This window comes from Phyllobates terribilis, unplaced genomic scaffold, assembly GCF_046119375.1.
Source record: "Phyllobates terribilis strain yellow unplaced genomic scaffold, ASM4611937v1 Scaffold_9__5_contigs__length_417890890, whole genome shotgun sequence".
Lineage (NCBI taxonomy): Eukaryota > Metazoa > Chordata > Amphibia > Anura > Dendrobatidae > Phyllobates > Phyllobates terribilis.
In genome coordinates, this window is record NW_027362769.1 from 346,195,878 (window position 1) to 346,208,903 (window position 13,026).

The 13,026-nt window shown below is 47.2% G+C and overlaps 1 protein-coding gene across 3 annotated transcripts in view; it reads left to right on the forward strand.

Moving 5' to 3' along the window:
• UNKL (unk like zinc finger) overlaps positions 1-13,026 on the forward strand; it is a 79,165-nt gene that overhangs the window by 55,770 nt on the left and 10,369 nt on the right. For all 3 annotated transcript variants that reach the window (XM_073648084.1, XM_073648085.1, XM_073648086.1), the window contains 2 exons: positions 6,977-7,179; positions 7,692-7,949. In XM_073648084.1, coding sequence (XP_073504185.1) covers positions 6,977-7,179; positions 7,692-7,949 — 461 coding nt within the window. The remainder of the gene's footprint in view (positions 1-6,976; positions 7,180-7,691; positions 7,950-13,026) is intronic.

A 13,026-nucleotide genomic window follows, 5' to 3' on the forward strand; every position in this document is an offset into this window, starting at 1 on the left:
TTTGTTTATTGGTACCATTGATCACTTTATAAGATTTATTTTAGTTATCTTTGGGTGGGATTTGTAAAGTTTTTTTCTGTCGCTTCATTGGGGGACACAGTAAACCACCTACTTCTCAGTTTTACATTCGACATAGAGAACAGGAGACGTGGTGCTGTGCATAGTCTATATATACAGCATAAGAGCAGTAGTGGAGAGTGACAGCCAGTATACAGGACAGAAGTGATGGTGTGCATAGTCTGTATATACAGCAGAAGTGGAGAGTGACAGCCAGTATACAGGACAGAAGTGATGCTGTGCATAGTCTATATATACAGCATAAGAGCAGTAGTGGAGAGTGACAGCCAGTATACAGGACAGAAGTGATGCTGTGCATAGTCTGTATATACAGCAGAAGAGCAGAAGTGGAGAGTGACAGCCAGTATACAGGACAGAAGTGATGCTGTGCATAGTCTGTATATACAGCAGAAGTGGAGAGTGACAGCCAGTATACAGGACAGAAGTGATGCTGTGCATAGTCTATATATACAGCATAAGAGCAGTAGTGGAGAGTGACAGCCAGTATACAGGACAGAAGTGATGCTGTGCATAGTCTGTATATACAGCAGAAGTGGAGAGTGACAGTCAGTATACAGGACAGAAGTGATGCTGTGCATAGTCTGTATATACAGCATAAGAGCAGAAGTGGAGAGTGACAGCCAGTATACAGGACAGAAGTGATGCTGTGCATAGTCTGTATATACAGCATAAGAGCAGAAGTGGAGAGTAACAGCCAGTATACAGGACAGAAGTGATGCTGTGCATAGTCTGTATATACAGCAGAAGAGCAGAAGTGGAGAGTGACAGCCAGTATACAGGACAGAAGTGGTGCTGTGCATAGTCTGTATATACAGCATAAGAGCAGAAGTGGAGAGTGACAGCCAGTATACAGGACAGAAGTGATGCTGTGCATAGTCTGTATATACAGCATAAGAGCAGAAGTGGAGAGTGACAGCCAGTATACAGGACAGAAGTGATGCTGTGCATAGTCTGTATATACAGCATAAGAGCAGAAGTGGAGAGTAACAGCCAGTATACAGGACAGAAGTGATGCTGTGCATAGTCTGTATATACAGCATAAGAGCAGAAGTGGAGAGTGACAGCCAGTATACAGGACAGAAGTGATGCTGTGCATAGTCTGTATATACAGCAGAAGTGGAGAGTGACAGTCAGTATACAGGACAGAAGTGATGCTGTGCATAGTCTGTATATACAGCATAAGAGCAGAAGTGGAGAGTGACAGCCAGTATACAGGACAGAAGTGATGCTGTGCATAGTCTGTATATACAGCATAAGAGCAGAAGTGGAGAGTAACAGCCAGTATACAGGACAGAAGTGATGCTGTGCATAGTCTGTATATACAGCATAAGAGCAGAAGTGGAGTGACAGCCAGTATTCAGGACAGAAGTGATGCTGTGCATAGTCTGTATATACAGCATAAGAGCAGAAGTGGAGTGACAGTCAGTATACAGGACAGAAGTGATGCTGTGCATAGTCTGTATATACAGCATAAGAGCAGAAGTGGAGAGTGACAGCCAGTATACAGGACAGAAGTGATGCTGTGCATAGTCTGTATATACAGCAGAAGTGGAGAGTGACAGCCAGTATACAGGACAGAAGTGATGCTGTGCATAGTCTGTATATACAGCAGAAGTGGAGAGTGACAGCCAGTATACAGGACAGAAGTGATGCTGTGCATAGTCTGTATGTATATACAGCAGAAGTGGAGAGTGACGGCCAGTATACAGGACAGAAGTGATGCTGTGCATAGTCTGTATATACAGCAGAAGAGCAGAAGTGGAGAGTGACAGCCAGTATACAGGACAGAAGTGATGCTGTGCATAGTCTGTATATACAGCAGAAGTGGAGAGTGACAGCCAGTATACAGGACAGAAGTGGTGCTGTGCATAGTCTGTATATACAGCATAAGAGCAGAAGTGGAGAGTGACAGCCAGTATACAGGACAGAAGTGATGCTGTGCATAGTCTGTATATACAGCATAAGAGCAGAAGTGGAGTGACAGCCAGTATACAGGACAGAAGTGATGCTGTGCATAGTCTGTATATACAGCAGAAGAGGAGAGTGACAGCCAGTATACAGGACAGAAGTGATGCTGTGCATAGTCTGTATATACAGCAGAAGTGGAGAGTGACAGCCAGTATACAGGACAGAAGTGATGCTGTGCATAGTCTGTATATACAGCAGAAGAGCAGAAGTGGAGAGTGACAGCCAGTATACAGGACAGAAGTGATGCTGTGCATAGTCTGTATATACAGCAGAAGTGGAGAGTGACAGCCAGTATACAGGACAGAAGTGATGTTGTGCATAGTCTGTATATACAGCAGAAGAGCAGAAGTGGAGAGTGACAGCCAGTATACAGGACAGAAGTGATGCTGTGCATAGTCTATATAGAGCAGAAGTGGAGAGTGACAGCCAGTATACAGGACAGAAGTGATGCTGTGCATAGTCTGTATATACAGCAGAAGTGGAGAGTGACAGCCAGTATACAGGACAGAAGTGATGCTGTGCATAGTCTGTATATACAGCAGAAGTGGAGAGTGACAGCCAGTATACAGGACAGAAGTGATGCTGTGCATAGTCTGTATATACAGCAGAAGTGGAGAGTGACAGCCAGTATACAGGACAGAAGTGATGCTGTGCATAGTCTGTATATACAGCATAAGAGCAGAAGTGGAGAGTGACAGCCAGTATACAGGACAGAAGTGATGCTGTGCATAGTCTGTATATACAGCATAAGAGCAGAAGTGGAGAGTGACAGCCAGTATACAGGACAGAAGTGGTGCTGTGCATAGTCTGTATATACAGCATAAGAGCAGAATTGGAGAGTGACAGCCAGTATACAGAACAGAAGTGATGCTGTGCATAGTCTGTATATACAGCATAAGAGCAGAAGTGGAGTGACAGCCAGTATACAGGACAGAAGTGATGCTGTGCATAGTCTGTATATACAGCAGAAGAGCAGAAGTGGAGAGTGACAGCCAGTATACAGGACAGAAGTGATGCTGTGCATAGTCTGTATATAGAGCAGAAGTGGAGAGTGACAGCCAGTATACAGGACAGAAGTGATGCTGTGCATAGTCTGTATATAGAGCAGAAGTGGAGAGTGACAGCCAGTATACAGGACAGAAGTGATGCTGTGCATAGTCTGTATATACAGCAGAAGTGGAGAGTGACAGCCAGTATACAGGACAGAAGTGATGCTGTGCATAGTCTGTATATACAGCAGAAGAGCAGAAGTGGAGAGTGACAGCCAGTATACAGGACAGAAGTGATGCTGTGCATTGTCTGTATATAGAGCAGAAGTGGAGAGTGACAGCTCGTATACAGGACAGAAGTGATGCTGTGCATAGTCTGTATATACAGCAGAAGTGGAGAGTGACAGCCAGTATACAGGACAGAAGTGATGCTGTGCATAGTCTGTATATACAGCAGAAGTGGAGAGTGACAGCCAGTATACAGGACAGAAGTGATGCTGTGCATAGTCTGTATATACAGCAGAAGTGGAGAGTGACAGCCAGTATTCAGGACAGAAGTGATGCTGTGCATAGTCTGTATATACAGCAGAAGAGCAGAAGTGGAGTGACAGCCAGTATACAGGACAGAAGTGATGCTGTGCATAGTCTGTATATACAGCAGAAGTGGAGAGTGACAGCCAGTATACAGGACAGAAGTGATGCTGTGCATAGTCTGTATATACAGCAGAAGAGCAGAAGTGGAGAGTGACAGCCAGTATACAGGACAGAAGTGATGCTGTGCATTGTCTGTATATAGAGCAGAAGTGGAGAGTGACAGCCAGTATACAGGACAGAAGTGATGCTGTGCATAGTCTGTATATAGAGCAGAAGTGGAGAGTGACAGCCAGTATACAGGACAGAAGTGGTGCTGTGCATAGTCTGTATATACAGCATAAGAGCAGAAGTGGAGAGTGACAGCCAGTATACAGGACAGAAGTGATGCTGTGCATAGTCTGTATATACAGCAGAAGAGCAGAAGTGGAGAGTGACAGCCAGTATACAGGACAGAAGTGATGCTGTGCATAGTCTGTATATACAGCAGAAGTGGAGAGTGACAGCCAGTATACAGGACAGAAGTGATGCTGTGCATAGTCTGTATATACAGCAGAAGAGCAGAAGTGGAGAGTGACAGCCAGTATACAGGACAGAAGTGATGCTGTGCATTGTCTGTATATAGAGCAGAAGTGGAGAGTGACAGCCAGTATACAGGACAGAAGTGATGCTGTGCATAGTCTGTATATAGAGCAGAAGTGGAGAGTGACAGCCAGTATACAGGACAGAAGTGATGCTGTGCATAGTCTGTATATACAGCAGAAGTGGAGAGTGACAGCCAGTATACAGGACAGAAGTGATGCTGTGCATAGTCTGTATATACAGCAGAAGTGGAGAGTGACAGCCAGTATACAGGACAGAAGTGATGCTGTGCATAGTCTGTATATACAGCAGAAGTGGAGAGTGACAGCCAGTATACAGGACAGAAGTGATGCTGTGCATAGTCTGTATATACAGCAGAAGTGGAGAGTGACAGCCAGTATACAGGACAGAAGTGATGCTGTGCATAGTCTGTATATACAGCAGAAGTGGAGAGTGACAGCCAGCATAAGTGGTGCAAACACTGGACATACACGCACACCTTACTACTCCATGTCTTATTGTAGAGTAGTTGAGATGTTTGCTGTAGCCTTACTCCATGCTCTAGAGCAGGGATGTCAAACTCAAATACACAGAGGGACAAAATTAAAACCTTTGACAACGTCATGGGCCTACTTGGATATTTTCTTAAAAAATGTCTACAATTGAGAGCTATTCCTTATCAAATATAATGATGAAATTTTTCATATGTAAACAAACTTAAAGAGGTTGTCCCACAAAGTACATTTTAATTAATAGATCTTAAAATAAAATTAACACATAATCACAAATGGGGCATATTGGAATAATGTTATATAAGAGCAGTAAAAAGCATATGACTCAATGGCCTAATTTAAATATATAATAGCAACTGATAAAGAAAAAAAAAAACTTGAATTGATAAATAATACAGATAATCAAGCATGATGCAAACAAAACTGCCCCCCAAACACAGTATGATAACCCCTCAGAGAATTCGTACACTGTTTCCTTGAAACGCACGGCATGATGACCCTACTGTACCCCCATACCCCCCCCCCCCCCAGCAAAGTACGGTGATCATCACAGTATGATGCCCCAACTGTCAATCCCACACAGACCTCCATACAGTATAATGGCCCCTGCATAGTCCTCCATGCGGTATAAAGGCCCCCGCATAGTCCTCCATGCGGTATAAAGGCCCCCGCATAGTCCTCCATGTGGTATAATGGCCCCCGCATAGTCCTCCATGCGGTATAATTGCCCCCGCATAGTCCTCCATGCGGTATAATGGCCCCCGCATAGTCCTCCATGCGGTATAATGGCCCCCGCATAGTCCTCCATGCGGTATAATGGCCCCCGCATAGTCCTCCATGCGGTATAATGGCCCCCGCATAGTCCTCCATGCGGTATAATGGCCCCCGCATAGTCCTCCATGCGGTATAATGGCCCACGCATGGTCCTCCATGCGGTATAATGGCCCCCGCAAGGTCCTCCATGCGGTATAATGGCCCCCGCATAGTCCTCCATGCGGTATAATGGCCCCCGCATAGTCCTCCATGCGGTATAATGGCCCCCGCATAGTCCTCCATGCGTTATAATGGCCCCCGCATGGTCCTCCATGCGGTATAATGGCCCCCGCATGGTCCTCCATGCGGTATAATGGCCCCCGCATGGTCCTCCATGCGGTGTAATGGCCCCCGCATGGTCCTCCATGCGGTGTAATGGCCCCCGCATGGTCCTCCATGCGGTGTAATGGCCCCCGCATGGTCCTCCATGCGGTGTAATGGCCCCCGCATGGTCCTCCATGCGGTGTAATGGCCCCCGCATGGTCCTCCATGCGGTGTAATGGCCCCCGCATGGTCCTCCATGCGGTGTAATGGCCCCCGCATGGTCCTCCATGCGGTGTAATGGCCCCCGCATGGTCCTCCATGCGGTGTAATGGCCCCCGCATGGTCCTCCATGCGGTGTAATGGCCCCCGCATGGTCCTCCATGCGGTGTAATGGCCCCCGCATGGTCCTCCATGCGGTGTAATGGCCCCCGCATGGTCCTCCATGCGGTGTAATGGCCCCCGCATGGTCCTCCATGCGGTGTAATGGCCCCCGCATGGTCCTCCATGCGGTGTAATGGCCCCCGCATGGTCCTCCATGCGGTGTAATGGCCCCCGCATGGTCCTCCATGCGGTGTAATGGCCCCCGCATGGTCCTCCATGCGGTGTAATGGCCCCCGCATCGTCCCTGGCTTCGCGTACCAAATATAATCACTCTGAGGGCAGATTTTGACATGTGCTCTAGAGTCTATCCATCATGACTTTCAGACTCGGGAGGAGATGGAGTAACTCGCACACAGTCTCTCGCCCACCTTCTGGCACCAATGCTTCTTTTGAGTCATAGGTGGTAATCAGCCAACTCCAGGAGTTTGCAGATGCTGGACCTCCTCTGAGCCTTCCCTCTCTGGGTCTGTCTTAGGTTTTTACAGTGCTGATCAGGCCATGGTAACCCATTGGCGCCACACTGATCACAACCATTTAAATGCTGCTACCAAAGATTGGCAGTCACATCTCCATGGTTAAACAGCCGCGATCAGGGCTGGCTCCTTTCGCTGCTGTTAGGGGTGGTTTGAGGCTGTATAATAAAAATGTGACGACAGCAGGGAAAGGATTGAGGAGTCTTTGTGCCCTGACCACATCCAAGTTTGCATTGAACTTATGTGAAGGTCTCAGCCTTGCTAAAAGATGAAGTAACTTTGCGGGCTGCCTCCAATTTTGTTCTTTCTTTTTTTTCCCACATAGGTTTGAATGGGGTGACTGGCAGTATTTGGGACTTTGTTAGTGGGAGTTTCTCACCCAGTCCCTCACCAGTATTTAGTAGTGGTACTACCAGTTCCACCAGTACCAATTCAAATGGTAGCGAGCTGTCCTGCGTTAGGAGGGAACTCGACGATGCCAAAAGAAAAATAAAAAGATGGGAAGACTCCTGGCAACAGGTGAAACAGGTGAGAACTGTAACTTGCAGCACTTTAAAGAACTGTTTCAGGGCTTCTAATGGGGAGTACATTACGGTATAAACCACTGAGTCTTTGAGGAATCATTTTCAGCAGGATGACAATGACAGGTAGGAACTCTATACACGGCTGATAACGCAGTATCCAACAATGACTAGGAGATGTCAGTTTCCCCTTCTTTCTCTCTTTATATTGCTTTGCACACGCTCATTAGATGCATCAGTACAAAAAAAAAAAAAAAAGATCAGAATCTGTTCATTGCTGCTAATGTACATGTAAATTAAAAGGTGGTTATTTTTTTTATGACATTCCATTTAAAGGGGTTGTCCATTTGAAAACAGACATTAATGTGTCTTCTCAGGCTGACTGTGGCTTTTACAATGATTTGACAACCCCTTTTAATATTATTCAATTTTGGCAATCGCTATACATTCAGTGGTTCAGTTTCATGTAAGCGTGGCATGAATGTGGAATAATGATTCCAATTTTACTTTATTCTCAAGGCTTGTGACGCATGGCAAAAAGAAGCCCAAGAAGCAAAAGAGCGCGCGAAGGCAGCAGATGCAGACCGACAAGTAGCACTTTTAAAGAAGGAAGAAGTTGAGGGCAAACTGAAAAAGCTTCAAGAAGAGTTTGATGTCTTATGCGTATCGCCACAGTTTTCCATATCGAGGAAATATGGTGACCTAGAGAAGCTTCCTTTACCAAAGCTACATTCTCTGAAAAGTCAGCTCCGTTCTGACTTGGAAACAATAGATGGGGTGAGTATGTAAGCTTCAGAATAAGCTGATATAACACTTGATTGTAAGGGCATCTTATCTCCAGACTTCTTATTAGTTCATGTATAACTTTTTTTATTGAGAAGATTAATGGGAAAGGGTCATCAGAAAATGATCTAATGTTTAAATCAGGATCCTGTAATCTGCTGGTTACGGAAATGTTTTCTTTCATAGTATTCCTGTCTGTGATAAGTGAGACTGCTGAAAACTACGGTATATATGGAACAAATTGTGAGTCTAGTATAATATAAGCCTTAATAGCCAGTGTGAAAATTGTGCCAGGTTTGAATTTTTTGTCATAAATATAGATATTAATATTGAAAATATAAAAAATTTGTCAAACATATTAAAAATAAATTTGCCATGGAAACCTGATTTAAACAATAGATTATTTTGCAGTCACACTTTTTCTTTAAAGTAAACTGTCAAATTTTCCTATCTTGTGAAGAGGCAAGGAGTCCTGGTCGTACTTCTCATATAGTGTCATGCACAGTGTGGGAAAAACTAAGTGCAACACGAAGGGATGAGGGGAGGGTAGCCTAAACGCTAGGGAAAGGGGGAGTGGAGTCCCCTATGCAGATCTAATATCAACCTACCTGTCCTACCATCCCTATATAGGTTACACACCTATCACCGAACTGGAAACCTAATCCCTGAATGTCCCTAGAGCTAGGCCCTAGATAGGGAGGAGGGGGGTGAGCACTGAGTCCCCACTATAAACTAAAGACAACAAGGGCGCCAAAAGGGGGAAAACTTAGCTTGAGTAGACACCAGAGGGATAACACCAAACATCCTCCAAGGGCACCAGAGAGGAAGTTAGCCGACTGCTATAGCTCCAAGCCTTCACAAGGGAAAATTAGACTATCACCAGCGACTCCCTGAAGCAGACTGAGAGTTTATAAACATCCAGACCAGGGTGTGTCAATCAGAGCAGGAGGGAGGTTGCCGCTGGGTCCTAAAGTAAGAAGGATTAAGGAGGCGTCTGCAGTGCCAAACGCAGAGACCTTCTGCAGCCAGATCCAGAGCGGCTGTCTGTTACATCTGACAGACCCCGTGACATACAGGTTACGTTGTCCAGTTTCATGAAAATCAAGGATTGTATATATGTATTTACATTTTGATGTGCATGAGCCCTGAATATAATATATTTCTCCCCCCCCCCCCCCCCTTTCATTATGGCACCACGGAGAGAGGGGATCCGCCCTTCAAGGACAGGAAACCTACAGATAAAAGGGCGGTACCTCTCTCCCGCATCAGTTGGTTTCCTGTCCTTGACGGGATCCTACAGTTCCTAAAGGAGGCATATCTGTGGGGTGCCAGAAGATGAACGTCGTGGGATGCCAGGCCCGGCCAGTCTGATCCAGGCAGCAGGGGTTCCCTGCCTCGGCTGGTGCGGTACCCTGATGCGCCACCACTGGGGTCAGTGGCCTTTAGGGTGTGCGGGAGAGGTCCAGACGAAGAGGACGGGGCCTGCCGTGGTGCTGCGCAAGACCACCCTGGTTGCGGCAGGTGGAATCGCGGCGCTGGCCGGCGGCTTTCTAATGGACTTCCGGGACCGCCACGCGAGCGCGCCGGGCGCTTCCTGATGGCGGAGCACCGCAATGCATGACTGGGAAACCAGTCTGCGCAGGCGCGAGCGTCCCCCCGCAGGTGCGTGGGAGGAGGGGACGCTGGATCACCCAGTGCCTTAAAAGACAGCTGGGGGCGCCAGGAAAATGCTTCTCTGAAGCTCTGGCACGCTGTCTGGGGGAAAAAAAAAAAGAGTGACCAGGAGCTACTTGAGGAGCAAGAGCTGCATCCTCAGTCGCCACCACCGCTGCCAACCCAACGCAAGAAGAAACTGGAAGCGACGGAACACCAGGATCGTAACAGTGGAAGCGGGCACTCCGGCAGATCGTCGCAGCGCAGCAAAGACTCCACCTCAGCATCTTCCAGGGGGACTCTGTCTACAAAGATGGCTCCGCCTCCAGAACTGGTACCCTCTCTTCCATCTGGTTGGTAAGTGATCTTCGTGAAAGTCCACTTTGTAACTAGGGCCCCCCTCTCTTTTTTTTTTTTCTCTTATTAGGGAAAAACAAAGAATAGGACCTGTGCACTATGCACGGAAGTCTTACCCACTACTTGGGATAAGAGACTCTGCAGCTCCTGCATTGAGCAAACTATATGCGAGGAAACCCTGAAACTTGCCTCTGAACTTAGGTTGAAGATACCATTAAATCCTTTCGGGGGGCAAAAAGCTTAAAAAAAAAAAACAAAAAAAAAAAAAAACAACTAAAAACACATCCCCCGAGTCCAGGTCTAGCACCTCTGAGAATGGCGGAGATTCGGACATGTCCGTCTCTTCATCATCCTCTTCCTCGTCTACAGATAGGGGAGGACGGAGCTGTTATCGAGGAAACTGCCTCATTAAGGCCGTCAGGTCCACCATGGGGTTAGCAGATCCCCAGCCCAAGAAGTCTATCCAGGACGTAATGTTCAGCGGTCTAGAACAAAAAAGAGATCTTTTCCACTAAATGAGCTAGTTGACTCTTTAATTAAAAAAGAGTGGAAAAGACCGGAGAGGAAGGGCCTCCTTTCCCCAAAGCGGAAGTACCCGTTCGATGACCCTGCATGTTCCTTTTGGGAGAAAGTGCCAAACCTGGACGTCGCCATTGCCAAAGCCTCAAAGAAGTTCTCCCTTCCATTTGAGTACATGGGCGTCTTAAAAGACCCAATGGATAAAAAAGCAGACACCTTCCTAAAGGGTTCCTGGGAAGCCGCTTGGGGGGGTTAAAACCTGCGGTAGCTGCCACATGTACGGCCAGGTCATTAATGGTCTGGTTAGACCACCTTGAAACACAACTGCGTCAGAAAACATCTAGAGACACAATACTAGAAACCATCCCGGTAATGAAAGGAGCAGCGGCCTTCCTAGCTGACGCCTCGGCGGACTCCGTCAGATTAGGAGCTAGGACGACAGGGCTCGCTAACGCGGCCAGACGAGCCCTCTGGCTCAAATGTTGGCCCGGGGATCTACAAACAAAATCGAGATTGTGCTCCATCCCCTGTGAGGGCAAATTTCTATTTGGGCCCACCCTTGATGACATCTTAGAGAAAGATGTCTAACACTGCTTACAGGAAGCCTTTTCGGAGCAAAAGGTTTATCCGCAGAAAGCCCCCCTAAAGAGCAGGATAGGTGGGAGGACAGGAAAAAGAAGACCAAAGGGTTCCTATTCAACAAACCCCACAACGATAGCAGAAAGCCCTCCCAATGAGGATTTGCCCCGGGTGGGGGGAAGGCTATCAGACTTTCTCCCGGCCTGGGAATTAATATCCGACAGCTCATGGATTCCGAGCCGATTACAATCAGACCTGAAACTCCATTTCCTCACCTTTCCTCAGCCAAATTTTGTCTTAACCCCCAAAAGGTCCTCAAACGAGGAGCAGCTGGCCTTGGAGCAGGAAATCTGGGGACTGGTAGGGAAGGCGGTCCCGAGGGGGGAGGAAGGCAAGGGCTTCTATTCTCCGTTATTCCTAAGGAAAAAAACAGATGGGACTTACAGGACGATTATAAACCTAAAAAAGCTTAACAGACTTTTGAAGGTGGAAGCCTTCAAAATGGAGACAATAAAATCATCAGTAAAAATGCTGTTTCCAGATTTTCATGGCCGTCCTGGATTTAAAAGACGCTTATTATCGCGTCCCAATACACAAAGATTACCAGAAGTTCCTCAGAGCCGCAGTTCCCATATGTGGAGTGGTCAAACACTATCAATATACAGCCCTCCCATTCGGCATCGCCATAGCCCCAAGGGTTTTCACCAAAGTTGTTGCGGAGGTAATGGCTCATCTAAGGAAACAGAACAACCCTGGTCATTCCATACCTGGACGAACGACTTTCTGGTAATAGGCAGTTCCTTCCTAAACTGCAAAACCCATCTGGGAAAGGTCATGGATTCCTTGACACACTTAGGATGGCTTTTGAATCTGGAAAAATCCAAAACAGAACCATGCCAGATACAGGAATACCTAGGTATCGTGCTGGATTCAAAAAGACAAGAGTGTCGTCTCCCCACAGGGAAAATTCACCAAAATCATAGACCAAATAACGCGGGCAAAGTCCCACCCGTCTATGTCCCTACGGTAAGCCATGTCCCTTCTAGGCTCCCTGACGGCATGTTTCCCAGCCGTCCAATGGGCCCAAATACACACCAGGACCCTGCAGTGGGAAATCCTAAAGGCAGAAAAATCCCTAAAAGGGCATTTAGAAGGGCTGCTAACGCTATCTGCAGAAACCACACTTTCCCTAGAGTGGTGGGGAAAGATAGACAAACTAACCCGGGGTATTCCTTGGACAATCCCTACACCTCAAATCCTGACCACAGAATCAAGCCCCAGGGGCTGGGGGGCTCACCTCGACAACCTTGTAGCTCAGGGGGTCTGGACAGAACGTCTAAAGATAGTTTCCTCAAACATGAAGGAGCTTCTAGCAGTAGAGTGGGCACTCCGGGAATTCATGCACACACTACAAGGCCACCACGTGAGGGTGTTCTCAGACAACCGAGTAGTAGTGGTGTACCTGAACCACCAGGGGGGTACACGGTCCCATACTCTGATGCAGACTACAGAGGTCATCTTTCATTTAGCCGAGGAAAACTTACAATCCCTATCAGCCCTACACATAAAAGGGATAGAAAATCGCACCGCAGACTTCCTGAGTCGGACACAGCTAAAGCAGGGCGAATGGGAGTTAAATCAGTCAGCTTTTCGTCAGATTGTACAAATGTGGGGACGTCCTTCCATAGATCTGTTCGCCAACAGTCTGAACAAGAAAACGCACTCTTTCTGCTCTCTAGACCCCAAAGGAAACCCCATATCTTTAGATGCCTTCATGATCCCATGGAGTCACCCTCTAGCTTATGCTTTTCCTCCGACCGCCCTGATTCCAGCTGTTCTGAGGAAAATCAGGGAAGAGAAAGCGAGCGTAATCTTGATAGCCCTCTTCTGGCAAAAGTGGGCGTGGTTTTCTTGGCTGAGGATGTTGACAATCTTCGACCCATGGGTTCTTCCGGAGCTTCCG